At 38.8% G+C, this 17,881-nt stretch overlaps 1 protein-coding gene across 3 annotated transcripts in view; it reads left to right on the plus strand.

The window, feature by feature from the left end:
* The window catches only part of DOCK8 (dedicator of cytokinesis 8), a 104,757-nt gene that overhangs the window by 60,815 nt on the left and 26,061 nt on the right, over positions 1 to 17,881 (plus strand). For all 3 annotated transcript variants that reach the window (XM_069961889.1, XM_069961887.1, XM_069961888.1), the window contains exons 19-33: positions 1,393 to 1,488; positions 2,211 to 2,445; positions 2,851 to 3,015; positions 3,439 to 3,599; positions 4,414 to 4,509; positions 5,344 to 5,439; positions 8,987 to 9,136; positions 11,086 to 11,199; positions 13,088 to 13,243; positions 13,785 to 13,924; positions 14,139 to 14,308; positions 14,756 to 14,895; positions 15,534 to 15,716; positions 16,700 to 16,829; positions 17,309 to 17,399. In XM_069961889.1, the coding sequence (XP_069817990.1) occupies positions 1,393 to 1,488; positions 2,211 to 2,445; positions 2,851 to 3,015; positions 3,439 to 3,599; positions 4,414 to 4,509; positions 5,344 to 5,439; positions 8,987 to 9,136; positions 11,086 to 11,199; positions 13,088 to 13,243; positions 13,785 to 13,924; positions 14,139 to 14,308; positions 14,756 to 14,895; positions 15,534 to 15,716; positions 16,700 to 16,829; positions 17,309 to 17,399 (2,123 nt within the window). The remainder of the gene's footprint in view (positions 1 to 1,392; positions 1,489 to 2,210; positions 2,446 to 2,850; positions 3,016 to 3,438; positions 3,600 to 4,413; positions 4,510 to 5,343; positions 5,440 to 8,986; positions 9,137 to 11,085; positions 11,200 to 13,087; positions 13,244 to 13,784; positions 13,925 to 14,138; positions 14,309 to 14,755; positions 14,896 to 15,533; positions 15,717 to 16,699; positions 16,830 to 17,308; positions 17,400 to 17,881) is intronic.

Here is a 17,881-nt window from a genome sequence, read left to right on the forward strand (position 1 = left end):
GGCTACTTTATAGTGAAATTGTTCGGTGTACAGTTTTAGTAATTGTACTCACTGTATATACTGACAGCAGCTCCCTGTGTACCTCATAGAGCTAATATCAGACTCCCCTTCTCCAGGCTGGGCTGCCCTGCTTTATAATGATTCTGTCCATAAGATGGCCGACATGGAGGAGCATGTGACAATGCCCAGCCCCAAGTGTCCAATACTGAGCCTGCATATGTCTGTGGTGGACACTGGGGGGTAGGGCATGATCACATGCTCCTCTATGACGGCCATCTTATGGACAGACTCACCACAGAGCAGAGCAACACAGTCTAGCGGAGGGGAGTCTGATTTTAGCTCTATTAGATACACAGGAAGCTGCTGTCAGTATATACAGTGAGTACAGTACTGTATACTGAGAAATTTTACTATAGAGTGAAGAAAAATCACCGACCGACACTTCCTAGTCATTTGGCCATGAGTTATTGAAGGTGTATGGCCAGCTTTTGTCTCAGTCATATGCACAGAGCTAGAGAGAGAACCCACTTAGCACGCACTTCTCCCAGCTCTTCTAGCAATCAGTTAAAGTCTTAATATGAAGATGGAAACTTTTGATGTGTGTCTACAACATGTCAAAAGTATTTTAAAGCAACAGTCCCCATTTAAACAAGTGTCTCTTTTATACATGACACTCTACACAAATAATTTTGACTGGAAAAGATTGTCATGTTAGTACAGTGCAAGTGATCTACAAAAGAGGTGCCTTCTGATTCATCCAGCCCTGCTCTATACGACACCCCCCATTCTATCTTCACAGCGACATCCAGTCTGTATAACATGGGAAGATAGGCAAAGGAAAAGGGAACCTAGGAGCCACTATGGAATGAAGTCCATTACCTGCAAACCAACAACTGCGAATGTTCCACCATGGCCCATTCTTTGTGGCTGTGTAATTCCTTGTTGTTTTCAGGTGAGCCCAGCCAAAACTCTTTCTGCAGATCCAGGACCCCAACAAACAACATACATGTTTGTGCTTTGTGGTCCATTAAAAATTTGCAGCTATGTAATACATGGTCACCCAGAGTCTGTTAGTGGCTCAAACATCTAGGTAAAAGAACCCTATGTGCACTACTGGGGCATGTGCCATCTACCCCAGTACCACTACTCAAAGCCTTCTATAACCAAAACATTGTGCAAAGGTTGTATGCCCCTCAGAGGCTTAATAATCATCAGGGCTATACTGGAAATAGTATACATACATTGACGTGAAGTGTTGTATATAGGTAAGGGTTTTTTTTCAGCTAATTTCTCTCAAATATATTGATGTATTGCCTCAGAACGTTAGTCAGTTCCACTATTAGGTGATAATGTACATGAATGAATTCAAATGTATTTGGGTTTTTTTTCCAGAAATTACCAGCACAACCAACGCCTATTAAATGGGTTGAAGGGCACAAGGGGGTGTTCAACGTGGAAGTGCAGGCCATATCTTCAGTGCATACTCAGGTATTGTGTCCTGTAATGTGAATGCTTAGAAAAATTATAGAGAAGATAGCCAAAAATTTGTAATCCTTGATTTAATTAATGTGTTTGTTATCAAGAATGTCTTGGGACTGTAGCAGCAGGTTAGGTAAGGTTGTTTGACCACATTCTCCTTATTCATATAAGCTATTGTGTAGATATATGTCCATATTCTAAAGTAAGGGTCCTATTACACAAGCCGATGAAGGCCTGACCAATATTTTAAACGAGCGCCAATCTGCTAGATTGGCGCTCATTTACTGGGCCTATTACACGACCGATAATCGTTTAACAAGGGCTGCAAAGGCATAGTTAGCAATGTCCGTGCAGCTCTTGCCCAAACAGTTAACACATTACTGGGACAATCAGTTGCCGGGACCATCGTGGCCACTGATTGGCTGAGTGGCCTGTCAGCTGCCTGAAGCTACAGCGCGCTGTGTCGGGACGCATACAGAGCGCAGGAAAAGACTAGGAACGCAGACAAGTAATGTATTAACTGTTTGTTCAATCCTCAGCCATCAGCCGCACATCACTATAAGATGTAGTGATGTTCGGTCGGTGGACGATGATTTTAGGTCTGGACCTAAAGAAATGATCAGCCGATGATTATTTCACTGAGCAAACGCTATAGCTGTGGTTTGTGAATTAACCTTCATAAATATATATATATATGTGTGTGTGTGGTTTTTTTTGTTTGTTTTTTTCAGGACAACCACTTGGAGAAATTTCTTACTCTGTGCCATGCACTGGAAGGTCCCGTGACGTTCCCCATTCGAGTCTTAGATCAAAAGATCACAGAAAACTCTCTGGAACATGAACTTAAACTTAGTATAATTCAGTTAAGCTCCTCAAGACTAGAACCCTTGGTGCTTTTCCTCCATCTTGTTTTGGACAAACTGTTTCATCTTACTGTACAACCTATGGTGATTGGTGGGCAAACTGGTAAGATCGTAAGTACTATTAGGTGTATGGGGGTGATCTGCAAGAATCCATAATTATCCCTTTGCAAAGTTCTGATATTATATGGTGGGGTAACATCCAAAGTGACCTGTGGATAGCTCAACAGTCCATTTTGCCTGGAAACCCCCCTCTAAACCACCTGAAGCAATAGTGGATTTTAGGAAGATATCTTATAGTGTCTACTTCAAACTTTGTATATCTAAGAAAAAGCATCTTTTTTTTATTTTATTATCTCATTTATATATGTTTGGTCATTCAAGCGATCAAACAATTTCAGATTTAATTCTTTGTCCTGTAAAATTCAAGATGCAGTTTATCCTTGTACCAGCAGATGGCAGTAAGGATCTGTATGTTTTAAAAATATATATATCATTCATGTCTTTGCAGCTACCTTTTCCCAATTTACATTTGAGTCAGTGGTTTCCATAGTGAGTAGCCTCCATAACAGCAAGGACCTCAGCAAGGACCAGCATGGAAGAAATTGCTTACTGGCATCATATGTGTATTACGTGTTCCGTCTTCCTGAAGTTCAGAAGGACATGTATATAGCAGGTATTGTTTCCCTACCGCATGCTCTGCCATGATGTTAATTTTATGCTAAGGGATAGTTGCTAGCTCCACAGTTTAAAAACCTTCTGTGTAATTGGATGATCACAGTCGTTTTATGACTGATGCAAATTTTGGTGATGTGTTACATGTAAAGCAGAGCAGATCAGAACAGGGAAATACAGTATAATGTCTCCAAATACAGAGTCAGCATTCAGGTACGAGGGCTAAACTGTATTATTGCCATGTATATCCTATTTAGTTAATTGCACATTTTCATTTATACATTTTTATTTATCCATCTGTACATTACACTGTTTTCCGGTATTCTAGTAGTTTCTAAACTACTGATATCAATTGACATCTGTCTGTCTATCTATATTTAAGCTACAAAAATTATATACATTTTGCTACATTTTATTTCCCTAGGGGGCAATCTGGTTGATGTACGTTACAATACAGTTGGCCGCACTTCTGCTGCTTCTGTGGGCACTAAGCTGGCCCAGTCAAGGACAATGAGCTCAAGTAATCCAGATATTGCAGGGATACAGAGTGCAGACGAAGAGGTCAAAAGTATCATGTCTTCCAAGGTGAGACTATCATGAAATCCTCATTTTGTAGGTTTACTATTCCTTGATGGTTGTAAATCATTTACCAAAAGCATAAGTGATAATACATACATAGCCCCACTCTAACAGGTCTTTAAAACTACATATTAATTTTATTATGTATTTGTTAGTTACTATCTTCAGATTATGCCATCACTCATTTCAATAGAATGTATTTTTACAGCACTCACACTACTTTTCCTGTGTTATGTAAGTCACTTGATGCAAATAATGTGAGTGTGAATTTCCCACAAAACTACCATGCGGTTTAGCCTTACTTATCTTAATTAAAACAGATTGCTGTCCTAGTGCCCCACATGTTTCAATGCATATGCAGCGTCATCAGGGGATTGGAACACATGAAATTGACAGATATGGTTGTTACCAACCCATTTATTGCCCTATCCCTTTGAGTAAAGTTTAGTGGGTGAGGAGTCTTGAGAGATAGCTGTTGGTTAAACAAGTAATTGACTGACAGGTATTCATTTTTTGTTTACCTGCTTTATAACATTACTCAGGAAAAAGGTTAACAGTGATACCGGTTTAGCTAGCCATACTTTACTTTAGCTAACAGTCTAATGTGTATTATATGTTTAATCGTCCAACTTTTTTCAGTGTGACCATATGGTAGTGGTCTGGCAGTATGTTATATCCGCCATGGTGACAGATTCCTCTTAACGGGAGTAAGGTTTGTGGAGTGTTAAAATGACTCAACAAGCATGAAGCCCTTTGAACTATAGGATGTATAAAATAGGTGTATGGACTACTAATCTGGTAACGTTGTAATTTTCCCAAGGCTCCTGTCCGTGGCAGCAATCGTATGTCCTTCTTTATTGAATCCAGTAATGACCTGCAGAATAGCATGGCCAGCACCAGACCATCTGGTAAAAAGGTACATTATATGTGAGCAGGCATAGCTAAATGAAGATCCTTCCTTTCATCATAATATAGATAATCTACATATTCTACATATAGCAATAACAGTTTATAATCTGACAAGTATATTTGGCACTCACATTATGTTATTTAATATATAGTAAATACTTATCATTTTATGATAGGGTTCAGTTACTTATTTCAAATCGAAAAGCTTGATCCTTTTTTATTCAGCAGTTGTCATGTATTTTTCGGTGATTCTAACATATTACCTTTTATATAAAATATTTTGCTCCAGATATCATTACATAATTTGGCTATGTTCACATGGTGTTTTTTTTTTATGTCTGTTTTTGTGTTCTCAAAATGACGTCCATCATTTTGAGTACCGAATGAGGTCCGTCATTTCCCGTTTTTAGGCATTACAGTGGCTAAATGGCTGTTAGTACATTATTCTAGGTCAGGCCCTTTTGGGTGCGGTTCTTTTTTGAAGGTCCATTGAATTTAGTAGTAAAGACGTTGAAAAAAAAAATGTGTGCGAACAACTAGAAATAACGTCCGTTGTTTGCAAAATAACATTTGCAAATAATTGTGCAGGGAGGATTGGCAGGCAGAGAGGCCACTAACGGTCTCTCTGCCTATCGGTCATCAATAAAGAAGAACACCAATGATTTGGGACGAGCACTTGGCTAAGTGAGTGCTTCTCTTTCTAATGTGCTGCAATCTGTCTGGTTGCAGGAGACAGGCTCCATAGACATGTCAGAAGTTTTTTAAATGACAGGGACACTTTTAGCTTTGTTTGCATTATTTGTATTTGAGTCTGTGTTTTTTTTTGTTTTTTTTGTTAAAGCACTTTCATGAAGAACTGGCTCTGCAGATGGTGGTCAGCACCAACATGGTGAGGGAAAATGTCTTCAAGTATGCCTGGTTCTTCTTTGAGTTATTGGTAAGAACTATTCATTTACATACATAGTTACATATAGTTACATAGTTAATACGGTTGAAAAAAGACACATGTCCATCAAGTTCAACCAAGGAGGGGATGGATACAGGGAAGGGGGAGGGGTGATAGGTTCTATACATATGCATCTATATTATTTTGGTCTAAGAACTTGTCTAGCCCTGTTTTGAAGCCCTCTACTGTTGTTGCTGTGACCAGATCCTGTGGTAGACTGTTCCACAGATTCACAGTTCTCATGGTAAAGAAGGCTTGTCGCCTCCGGAGGTTGAACCTTTTTTTCTCCAGGCGGAGGCAGTGCCCCCTTGTCCTTTTAGGGGGTTTTACCTGGAAGATCTTTTCCCCATATGTCTTGTAGGGGCCATTTATATATTTAAATAAATTAATCATATCTCCCCTTAAACGTCTCTTCTCCAGACTAAACAAATGTAATTCTTTTAATCTCTCCTCATAACTAAGATGCTCCATTCCCCTTATTAGTTTAGTTGCCCGTCTTTGTACCCTCTCCAGCTCTAGAACATCCTTTTTATGAATCGGGTTCCAAAACTGGACAGCATACTCCAGATGAGGCCGCACCAAAGCTTTATAAAGCGGTAATATTATATCCCTGTCCCGTGAGTCCATGCCTGTTTTAATGCATGACAATATCCTGCTGGCCTTAGAAGCAGCTGACTGACATTGTGTGCTGTTCTGTAGTCTATTATCTACAAGTACACCCAGATCCTTCTCCATCAGCGACTCTCCCAGAGTAACTCCCCCCAGGACATATGATGCATGTGGGTTATTAGTACCCAGGTGCATAACTTTACATTTATCCACATTGAACCTCATTTGCCAAGTGGACGCCCAAACACTCAGTGTGTCTAAGTCATCCTGTAACATCTGCACATCCTCCATAGACTGTACTGTACTACAAAGCTTGGTGTCATCTGCAAAGATAGAAACATTGCTGTTAATTCCATTCTCAATATCATTAATAAACAAGTTAAACAGAAGAGGGCCCAGTACTGACCCTTGGGGTACACCACTTATTACCGGGGACCATTCGGAGTAGGAATCATTGACCACCACTCTCTGGGTACGATTATTAAGCCAGTTTTCAATCCAGTTACACATTAAATTTTCCAAACCGATAGACTTTAACTTACCCATCAGACGTCCATGAGGAACTGTGTCAAACGCTTTTGCAAAATCCAGGTACACGATATCCACAGCCGCGCCGCCATCCAGGCTTCTACTTACCTCTTCATAGAAACATATCAGGTTGGTTTGACAGCTTCTGTCCTTAGTAAAGCCATGCTGGTTATCACTTATAATACTATTAACCACTACATATTCCTGGATGTAGTCCCTTATAAGCCCCTCAAATAGTTTCCCCACAATGGACGTTAAGCTTACGGGTCTATAGTTACCTGGGGAAGTTCGAGAGCCCTTTTTGAAGATCGGCATTACATTTGCCTTACGCCAGTCCCTCGGCACAATACCAGTAAGCAAAGAATCACGGAATATTTCATACAAGGGTAGTGAAATTACAGAACTGAGTTCCCTAAGAACTCTGGGGTGCAATCCATCAGGCCCAGGAGCTTTTGTTACATTGAGTTTGTTTAATTTATCTTGGACCATATCTATAGTAAACCAGTTCAGTACATTACATGTGTTAGCAGCACTGGCCCCACCCACCTCAGTACTGGCCCCACCCACCACAGCTCCATCCTCTTTTGTATATACAGAACTGAAGAACTTATTAAGTAACTCAGCTTTCTCCTGATCCCCAGTTATTAATTCCCCTTCACCATTATTTAGGGGTCCTACATGCTCTGACCTTGGTTTTTTTGCATTAATATATTTAAAGAATTTTTTGGGGTTTCTTTTGCTTTCTATAGCTACCTGCCTTTCATTGTGATTTTTTGCTGCTTTTATTACACTTTTACAGGTTTTGTTGACTTCTTTGTAATGTTTAAAGGCTACAGCTGACCCCTCTGATTTATATTTTTTGAATGCCCCTTTTTTCTCATTTATAGCCCTTCTAACCTCGGTTGTAAGCCATGTGGGATTGGATTTTAACCGTTTATATTTGTTACCCATAGGAATATATTTGGCAGTACAGTTATTTAATATGGATTTGAAGATTTCCCATTTATTAGCTGTATCCATATGTGACAGCAGCCGCTCCCAGTCTATGCCCTGAAGTTCTGCCCTTAACCCAGGAAAATTGGCCCTTTTAAAATTAAGAGTTTTTGCCCTCCCAACATGTTTTTCTTTTCTACACTTTAAGCTAAAAGTCACTATATACTACATACGTACTATGTATTCTTCATACTTAACACAATAATATTTATTTTTAAATATTCCAGAGTGCTATACAAATAAAAAGGGTTAACATTCAAAACGTCACATAAAATCAAGAAAAAAAACGACATAAATAAAGTAAATGACAGACTGGAACATAGGGAGAGAGGACCCTGCCCATGAGTGTAGTATGAAACATGCAAATTTATATTCACAGACATGATGTAGCCTGCAGTATAAATGTAGTAGTGGGAGACACTAGTAATGCTTAGAAGCTTTATATGTCCATGTGTCATAATTTGATACATCACTGCAGTATAGAACTTCAAGTCCATAAGGACCAAAGGCTGCTCAGTCCAACCTGATAAAGGGGGCGATAGCTCTTGAAGCGTAGCAGTGACAGGCTCACACATCATCTCCCACCTCAGCCCGGCGTTTCTATGTGTGCTTTGTAATATTACTTGCTGGCCTTTTTATATACCAAAGAGCCTTTGGACTTTATAGACATTTATCACAGTCTGTGCCTAGCACAAACTTAAAAAAAGAAAAAAGTAAAAATTTTTGCACAAGGCCCCCGTGCACAAAAACAGTGTCCTTTTTTTCAATTTAGCACCTTGTGCACCACATGGTCAGGGAGGGGGCGTGTCTTCCCTGTGTGCAAAATTTATAAAATTCTTGGCCCAAAAAGGTCAAAAACATGCTAAAAATCTAAGCCAGCTTCCGCAGCACTGGATTTATTAAGGGGTGTGAGCCTCTGAATAAATCCAGCATCGGGAAACTGCACATTGATAAATAAATGTGCCCCTTATTGTTCTACACTGTAGTCATGTAACAAGTTTTAATACCGTGACATATAAACTTTCTAAGCATTGCTAGTGTCTCCCATTACTTCATTTATACTACAGTCTGCTGATGAGCATCGGGGAGCCTTCTCAGCGATGAGACATTTTGCAGGTTTATATGCTATCTTATGGTCCTAGTTATTATATCCTTCTGCAGCGTGTTAGCTTGTTTAACTTTATATCAGGCTTCTTGCTTATGCCGCATGCATATTGCATCTATAAACCTTCTTCTTTAGTCACATATTTCTGTCAGATAGTACGACATACATAGAATGTAACAAAGGTACTGTATATTTGTCTGACCTTAAAATATAGATCAACGTCTTTATTATATATTTATGGTATTACTGTATGAAGACCTATGTAAAGCCCTCAGAATACAATGCATCTGTTCTTGGTTCCAGGTGAAAAGTATGGCTCAGTATGTTAATATCATGGACAAGCAAGAAGTACCAAGAAGAAATCGCTTCTCTAACCGTTTTAAAGACGACATAAATACCATTGTCAATGTAGTGACATCTGAAATTGGAGCACTTCTTAGCAAACCACTAAAGGTAAGTAAAGAACACAAAGTAGTTACTCTTAAATTTGCATTATCTGCATTCATATCTGCTTACTTATATAAGAGTAAGGCTGGGTTCACACTACGTATATTTCAGTCAGTATTGTGGTCCTCATATTGCAACCAAAACCAGGAGTGGATTAAAAACACAGAAAGGATCTGTTCACACAATGTTGAAATTGAGTGGATGGCCGCCATATAACAGTAAATAACTGCCATTATTTCAATATAACAGCCGTTGTTTTAAAATAATAGCAAATATTTTATATAATAACAGCAAATATATTCCTATGTTCACACAATGTCCAAAAAGGCGTCTGCTTTTTGTTTTAAGAAAGAAATCCGTTATTGCATAATTTTAAAGTGACTGTACCCACAATCTGACCCCCAAAACTGCTTATACCTTTGGATAGCTGCTTTTAATCCAAGATCTGTCCTGGGGTCCGTCGACAGGTGATGCAGTTATTGTCCTAAAAAAGAACTTTTAAACTTGCAGCTCTGTGTCAAATTTGCGTGGCCTAGAGTGTGTGTGCACTAGCCTTGCACCGCCTCTCCGTCCCTCCTCCCCACCCTCCTCATCATTAGTAATGCCCTGGGCAGGATTTTTCCTATTCATCACCTTTTGAAACACTGCACCTGTGCTGGATCATTAAGGCACATGTGCAGTGTTCACACAAGTGATGAATAGAAAAAAATCCTGCCCAGGGCATTCCTAATGATAAGGAGGGCGGGGAGGAGGCACGGAGGCAGCCGCATCATCAGCTGCTCAGCGGCAATTGGCTGAGCATAACTGTGCTCAGCCAATCACGGCTGAGCACAGTTATGATGCGGCAAAGGGGGTCCAGCATGAGGGACGGCAGGAGCGGGGCGGCCGGCCTCCCAAAGATTATGTCTTTGACAAGATAACAGATGGGGTCAGTTGACACAGATCAGGTATGTATACTGCACTACACTTCCGGGTACACGGGCTGGGGTTGGGGAACACGGGAAGGGGGCCATTCACATACATAACATACATTACAAAGTTGTATAACTTTGTATTGTGAGTTATTTTGTGAATAATTTCTTAGTGCCGCATCACCCCTTTAAAAGCAGCTATCTGACGGTACAAGCGGTTTGGGGGGGTCAGATTGTAGGTACAGAGTCCCTTTAAGTGACCTCACTAAATTGTATTGAAGTCTATGGAATAACAGAGGTCTTTGTCAAACAGTGCATTAAATGACGTCCAGCTCAAAAGACATCTGCCATTCAATAGTTTGTGTGAAAAAGACGTCCGTTATTCCATAGACTTCAATGCAATTTAGTAAAGTCACTTAAAATGATGTAATAACTGGTGTCTTTTTGGATGTTGTGTGGATATAGCCTTAGACTTACTGGATTTCTGGATCGTTTACACGTATCTCCCCCCAGTTTATTTAAAGGGGATGGGCTGTTTTAACATAATAAAACAAACTTACCTGACTCCAGCGCTGATGCCACAATCCTACCACTCTGTGCCCTGTTCGGCTTCTTCCGGGTACTGGGGATGTAACGTTGCAGGCCTGCCCAGCCAATCATATACGAAAAATTACCGCTTGACTGTAAATACCTCTTTAGATGTTATAATGTATTAAAATGACATTGCATAAAAGGATAATATATATATATATATATATATATATATATATATATATATATATATATATATATATATATATAAATTTTGTACACTAAGGGGGAGATTTATGAAAGGGTGTAAATATACACCTGGTGTAAACTGCCCACATCAACCAATCACAGCTCAGCTTTCAGCCCTGGTAAAATATAAGAGGGGCTGTGATTGGTTGCTGTGGGCAGTTTAGACCAGGTGTATATTTACACCCTTTTATAAACTCACCCTAAATGTTCCTAGATGTAAGCCGCTCCTTCTAACCAAAGTAATGTCATCATCTATTATTGCAGGAAGCTGAACATGCAGAGAAAATGAACATAAGCCTGGCATTCTTCCTATATGATCTACTTTCCTTGATGGATCGTGGCTTTGTTTTCAATCTCATAAAGCATTACTGCAATCAGGTACAATAAACACCCTGCAATACAGTATTTTTGTAAGCGCCATAAAGACATATTGTGGAATGTGACACGTGTACACAGTCCTGCAATTACTATTGTGGGTTATCACTCCATTTAACAAAAAGTTCAGTATTGTCATCTCTAGTCAGAAATCTGGTTTCCCTTGTTCCTGAGCTATTTATTGGGCCACTAAAAGTGCTATTGTTTCTTTCTTCAGATCAAAGACTGTCAAAAAAAGACATTTAGAAATATTTGTGCAAACAAGCCATATGCATGGACACCTGGTTTTTGTTCTAGGTGAAAGTCAACAATACGAAATATTTTCATAGTTTATATGAAACGTTCTTCACTTGTTCAGAAATACATAATTCAGACAGTTTTTTTTGTAATTTATCCATATTTGGGGACAACTGCAGTAATACAATAGATATGGTAACAGAATATTAATGCATAGCTGGACATCAGTGTAATGGATTTTTAGAGGACATTTCAAACGGTAAGACCAAAGCTCAACAAATTCCGAAGAAGCATCAATCCTTCCTTTTGGATTCGCTACTGACTTTGACTTAGCATAACACCAGCGTTGCTCTCCTGCCTGTTCTGCAAAGTTCAATGTGGATAGGCGCTGCATGGGCAGGGCACTTCAGTTGCAGAGGCAGCCACACAATTTTCTAAGCAATAAGATTTGTGCACAGAAGTTTCTGGCATCATACAGTTCTTTTGGCAACCTGACCACCCAACATATGTAGAGTCTCTTCACAATGAACTTTGCAGAATGGACAGGAGAACAACACTGGAGGTACATTTTCATGTTGACATTAGATTGTATGAATTCAGCCTTCACTGCAGAAAAAGACCTCTTAAACTTAACTTTTACTGGATGTACTAAAAGTTAGCAGTATGCTAAATTGATCACATCTATGGTAAGAGTGGTCTCTTCTTTTTTGATTTGTATCAGTAACTTTCTGATGAAACTGACAGCACAGATATGCATATATACATGCTGCCTGTTTTCTGTTGTCTGTCACACGAGCATCGCATATATACCTTCAGCGTGGCTCTGTGATCCGGTTTGTTGGTAGAAAATTATCTTTTTATTTTTGATTGACAGTGGCACAGAGGGGGATCTGTGACACTGCCTGCACCTACCCCCCTCTCTGACTACCACTCTCAATAATTCCCTTGGATGCATGGGGCGGCATCAAGACAAAGTAGCGTCCAGAGAGCGTGGCGGGCGCAGACAGTATAACAGATCCGCCCGTCTGATGGTGTTAAAAAATCAGGAGAGCAGTGATATAGTAGGTGAGCTCATGCAATGATTAGCTGCAGAGTTATACAAGTCCCAGCTCACACTAAACATTCTATACTGTCTGTGTGTGAAGAGTCTTCAGTGAATCCTATGAGATTACTGTCAAAGCAGATCTAGTGCAGTGTGGTGAGGCAAGCCAAGGTCATAATAAGAAGTGTACACTATATTAGAGGAGCAATATCACATGGAAAGAAAGAATCGAGATGACAAATATAATAGGATTCAATAAAATAAGTATGCACAAGCATACACAGACCCCTCCACTATATTTGTAATAATATTCTATGTTGCACTATATAAGCAAAAAAATATTGGATTGCTGGAGTGCTTCTTTAAGAATATCCCATGGTAATATTATTCATGATGTCTCTTTATACTGTACATTCTGCTATTTTTAGTTGGATTAGACCACATGAGTGTCTATGGGTATTTTATGGCAATCAGCCAGGTCATTTAAGTCATTTTAAGTTTGTATGTAAAATAAAAAGGTATATAAATGAATGTTATTTCAATGCGATATGTAAACGTAACAGTTACTGAAATACTGAATAATTTTGTCTAAAATGTTCTCTTGTTTTCCAGTTGTCGAGCAAGTTGAATTCTCTACCAACCCTTATCTCCATGAGACTAGAATTTCTAAGGATTCTCTGCAGTCATGAGCATTATCTTAACCTGAACCTCTTTTTTGTGGCTTCATCATCTGCACCAGCTTCTCCGTGTCCCTCAGTTTCTTCTGAGGTACTGATAAAAATGAAGTAGTTTAGAATATTTAAAAAATCCTGTTCTTTAATCCCCAGGAGGATACACTGCCCTGTAAAAAGATACTGTCATGTTCAAGTGGCTCACAATCCTATTTTCCGACACATTCCACATTTTTGTTAATTCAAGTATTAGTATTTTCACAGAGAATCGCATTTACAAAGAAATTTGAAAAGAAGAGCCAATATTCACCAATTCCTTGTTGCTGTTGTTACATAAGACCCTGGATCCCCACTTATTTCCACTTCCTGAGTATTTTTTTTGCCCAATTGATAAATCCGACTGATCACATGACACACAGCTGGGAGAGGACAGCACTTAGCACGCGGTCTGGGTCTGAACACTCAGATTCAGACTGATCAAAACTTTTGACATGTCTCTATGACATTTCAAAAGTTTTGTGAAACCACAGAGACACTTCCACTGTAGTTACTTTTGTAGAATCCTTTACAAATTAGAACAGAAGGCATATATTTATTAAATTTTAGTTTTTTTGAGTGGATTTTTTTTCTTTACACAGAATTCTAGCTCCTGTTCCAGCTTCCAAGAGTACAGGATAGCAAGCATGTTTGAATTGTCTACAGAGTTCCGGCAAAAACATTTTTTAACTGGGCTCCTCTTCACAGAACTGGATGCTGCACTAGACTCCGAGGCCGAAGGGTTGGTACATTACGTATACATCTATAAAACATTACACTTGTTGATAAATGATTATATACTAATGACAGGCTTTTTCTCCAACGAGGCCTAAAGCCAAATTTTTGTCTCCTGGGGCAAAGCAATGTGTCAGTAGTGTTGTTCAGTATCTCTTTGTCTCGGATAGATAGTCTGGATGGCCTGGAAATCATAATTTACTTTTATTTTATTTTCCCAGAATTATGAAGGTGCAAAGAAAGGCCATCAATGCTATACACAATCTTCTGAGTTCACATGATCTGGACCCACGCTGTCAGAAAACAGAGATAAAGAACAAAATTGCTGCTCTGTATTTGCCTTTGGTTTACACCATTTTAGATGCCGTTCCTCAACTACATGATTTTTCAGGTAAATATGTTTAGGTACAGAACTCAAATGGATGAAAGAAGACCACATTGCAGCAGAATTCTATATAGTCATTAATGTTTTACAAATTTATTACAGATTACTTCTGGATAGACTTGACATTAGAATCTACAAATTTGATATATATTTGTGTGTGTGTGTGTGTGTGTTTCTGCACTCCATGCTTTCTGTTAATTATCCTTCATGCATTATATGGCTATGTTAAAAAATAGTATTTCTTTCAGTCTTTTTTCAACCAAAATCAGGAGTGGAACTGACAGGGCAAAATTATAATAGAAAGATGTGCACATTTTCTGTGTTTTCAATCCACTCCTAGTTTTGACTCAAGAAAGACTGACCAAAATACAATGTGTGAACATAGCCTAATGCTTCTTTTTAAGTCCAGTGGATCTGGATATATAGTAAGTAATTACATTTATTGATTAATAGTTTTAGACTCAAGGACTGGAAAAACACGCAGTACAGAGGAAGAGCCAGAGACCCCAAGCCTGATAAACCCAAATGTTGCAATAGCAGTTGCAGGAAACCAGTTTGGTCTTAAACCTTCTCCAACAACTCTATCTTCAGTGGTAAGTACAATTCAGCTAAAGCTCACCAGAAACCCTATGTTTCATTTTGCATTGTCTAGCAGTTATACAGTTTTATAGTTTTCTGTACACATACAGAGCCATAGGTTTACTGAGGACATTAAGCGATGTTGTCAACCTGCCCCACTGGTATGCCTCAGTTTTAGCAGGATTGTGTAGTAAAATACATAGCCAAATACCCTTATATATGTCCTCTGAGTCTTTAGTTAGACAAAATATGTGATTTTATTAGGCAGAGAGTGTGCCCTGGAGATGGGGTATTATGGCTCCATGGAAAATGAATGGAGTGTGGTGTGCAAGCGCAGCCCATCGCGCAGATTCTCCTCGAGATTAGTTATACCATATCCCGTGGATAGGGCTTAAATTGTCAAGATAGGAATACATTCCAAAATGTAACATGAAAGAAGCCACTAACTGGTACAGTTATAACCAAGATACCTGTTGTCATACACATACAAACCAGGTCAATTTGTGTAAGAAAAAAGAAGAAACCTGTGACCTTTTTTTTTTTTGCGATAATCAATGTCTAGTTTCTACAGACTTCATTCTGTAGACCAGAGAGGAAGGTGTAGTACATAATAACACAGAGCATAACATACACACATATTTTTCTTTTCCAGCCTCTAAAAATGTACACAGCTCTAAGTCCAGAATCTACCCGGAACCTTCTCACCTGCTTCCTGTGGATCATGAAAAACACAGAACAGAGTGTCATCCAAAAGTGGCTGGCCTACCTACCCACTCTGCAGCTAAACAAAATACTAGATTTACTCTATATGTGTGTCTCCTGCTTTGAATACAAGGTACATTTTTGGATACCATTTTTTTGTATTATAAATGTCTTATTTTTACTTTACTGTCATATAAACAAACACGGGACATGTGACACAGAAAGACTATACGCTTCACTCACTCATTGCTCCACCCAACTGATTTTTATTTTAATTTATCTTTATTTTTAATCATTTTCAATTAATTGCATGCAAAATTTAAGGTGACGCAGCACCTTGTACCATTTCTTTTTAAAAACATCAAAACATCACCATTCTATAATAAGTCCCCATTATCATAAGTTCCCCTAAACCAGCCAACCCACCCTTGAGCCGCAAGGCAAAACAGAGGAAGGAGAAACAAAAAAGAATAGCTTTTGACATGTCTTTAATTTTTGGACATTGTGGGAGATTGTGTCATAGTCATTCCACATAAATGAGGCAATAATTCACATAGAGAATATGTTTATTTGTAGGCATCATCTAGTAAATATTATTTTTTTCTTTTTAAGTTTACTTTTTTCCCCACTGTTTTATCCTACCCTTTTAATTCTTTATTTAAATACTCCCCCATTTCCTTGAAATTGGTAGCTTGTCCATATAGACAGGTGTGCTTGGTATTGTGTTTGTGTAAACAATGAAGTGAATGTAAGGCTCACTTCCATTAGTCCAATCAGTGTTGGTCCCATCAAACATTCATAGCTTTTCCACTTTCAAGGCTATCCTATCAATCCCTTTAAAGATGGAAATACCCTATACAAATGTAAATCTGCACTGAAGTAATATTACAACAATATTTTAACTAATTTCAGCCCAGTGAGTTACAATACAAGATACGCAGAAGGTCCATTTTGCCTTTTCAATAAATATCCTTACGTCGTTGCCTTTTACTTTAAACTAAGCACTGCAATGTATATGGTTGGATCTCAGATAAGAACCGCTGGATATTGCACGCTCTCTGTTATTTGTAATAATACGTGACACTAGTGACAGTCATGTTCCGGATGTTCCCTTAGGGTAAACAGTCACCCGACAAAGTGAGCACCTTGGTGCTTCAAAAGTCCAGAGATGTCAAGGCCCGCCTGGAAGAAGCTTTGTTACGTGGAGAAGGAGCCAGAGGAGAAATGATGAGGCGGTGGAAAACCGGTACAGTATAGTACATGCAAAATTACAGCTGTCCTTTATCGCTTGCTTTTCTCTATTATCCTAATATTTCCACTTGGGAATCATTATCAGAGATTACATTTGTTTTCATTTAACACATTCTGCAGTATCAGGCTGGGTTCACACAGTGCACATATCTATCTTATCTATATAACTTTTTTGCTGGTCAAACATTTAAAAAATGTGTTTCACCTGTTAAAAGGGTCCAAAGGCAAGTTATAAAAATGGTGGATTGTATTAAGCGTAAAGCAATCTTATAGAGGAAAACATGCAGTTCAGCAATGCAGTTTTTTCACAACATTCAGAATGCATTGTCTTGTTTGTAGTCTCCATAGGGTTTCATTCTCTTCTGACTCCATAGCAGAATGTCTTTCAACAAATCATGTCCAAGAGTCACATATTCTGAGCATAGGCTATCATTAGTACATAGAAATTACAGGTGACATTGTCTTCTTCTGTAGCCGGGAATGACAGATTTGCCGGACTTAATGAAAACTTGAGATGGAGGAAGGAGCAGACGCAGTGGCGCCAAGCTAATGAGCGACTAAATATGTGAGCACCTTTACTCTTTTCTTTCTACTGTTACCTGTACTAAGGAGCACTGTAAAAGGTTATAACTGGAATAGCATGTACTGTGCAGAGCTCTAAGAGTCAAATTAGAAGCACAAAGCAGAGTAGGGTCAATGGCATATTTTACTTGTCTATAATTGATAAGTCACCTGTCTTCTGTGGTTTAACATTCTTAAACAACAAGGGAAATGACAATGGGGGATATGTATTACTATTGTCTATTACTATTATTATATGTAGACAGCCCTCATCTAGACTAGATGTGCCAGATATATCATAGTGATTCATACTGTATGTTAAATGTTGTCTCACTTTAGGCCACCTCTTTGTTGACTTCATACCAAAAATGTTCAGCTACACCCCTTTTCTGATACACCTTACCTCTTACAAGTCATGTTACCTTGTTTAGCAAGTTAGAAAAAGTGTCCACAATAATTTATAAATATAGCAAACAGTATCTTTTC

This window comes from Dendropsophus ebraccatus, chromosome 3 (genome assembly GCF_027789765.1).
Source record: "Dendropsophus ebraccatus isolate aDenEbr1 chromosome 3, aDenEbr1.pat, whole genome shotgun sequence".
Taxonomy (NCBI): domain Eukaryota; kingdom Metazoa; phylum Chordata; class Amphibia; order Anura; family Hylidae; genus Dendropsophus; species Dendropsophus ebraccatus.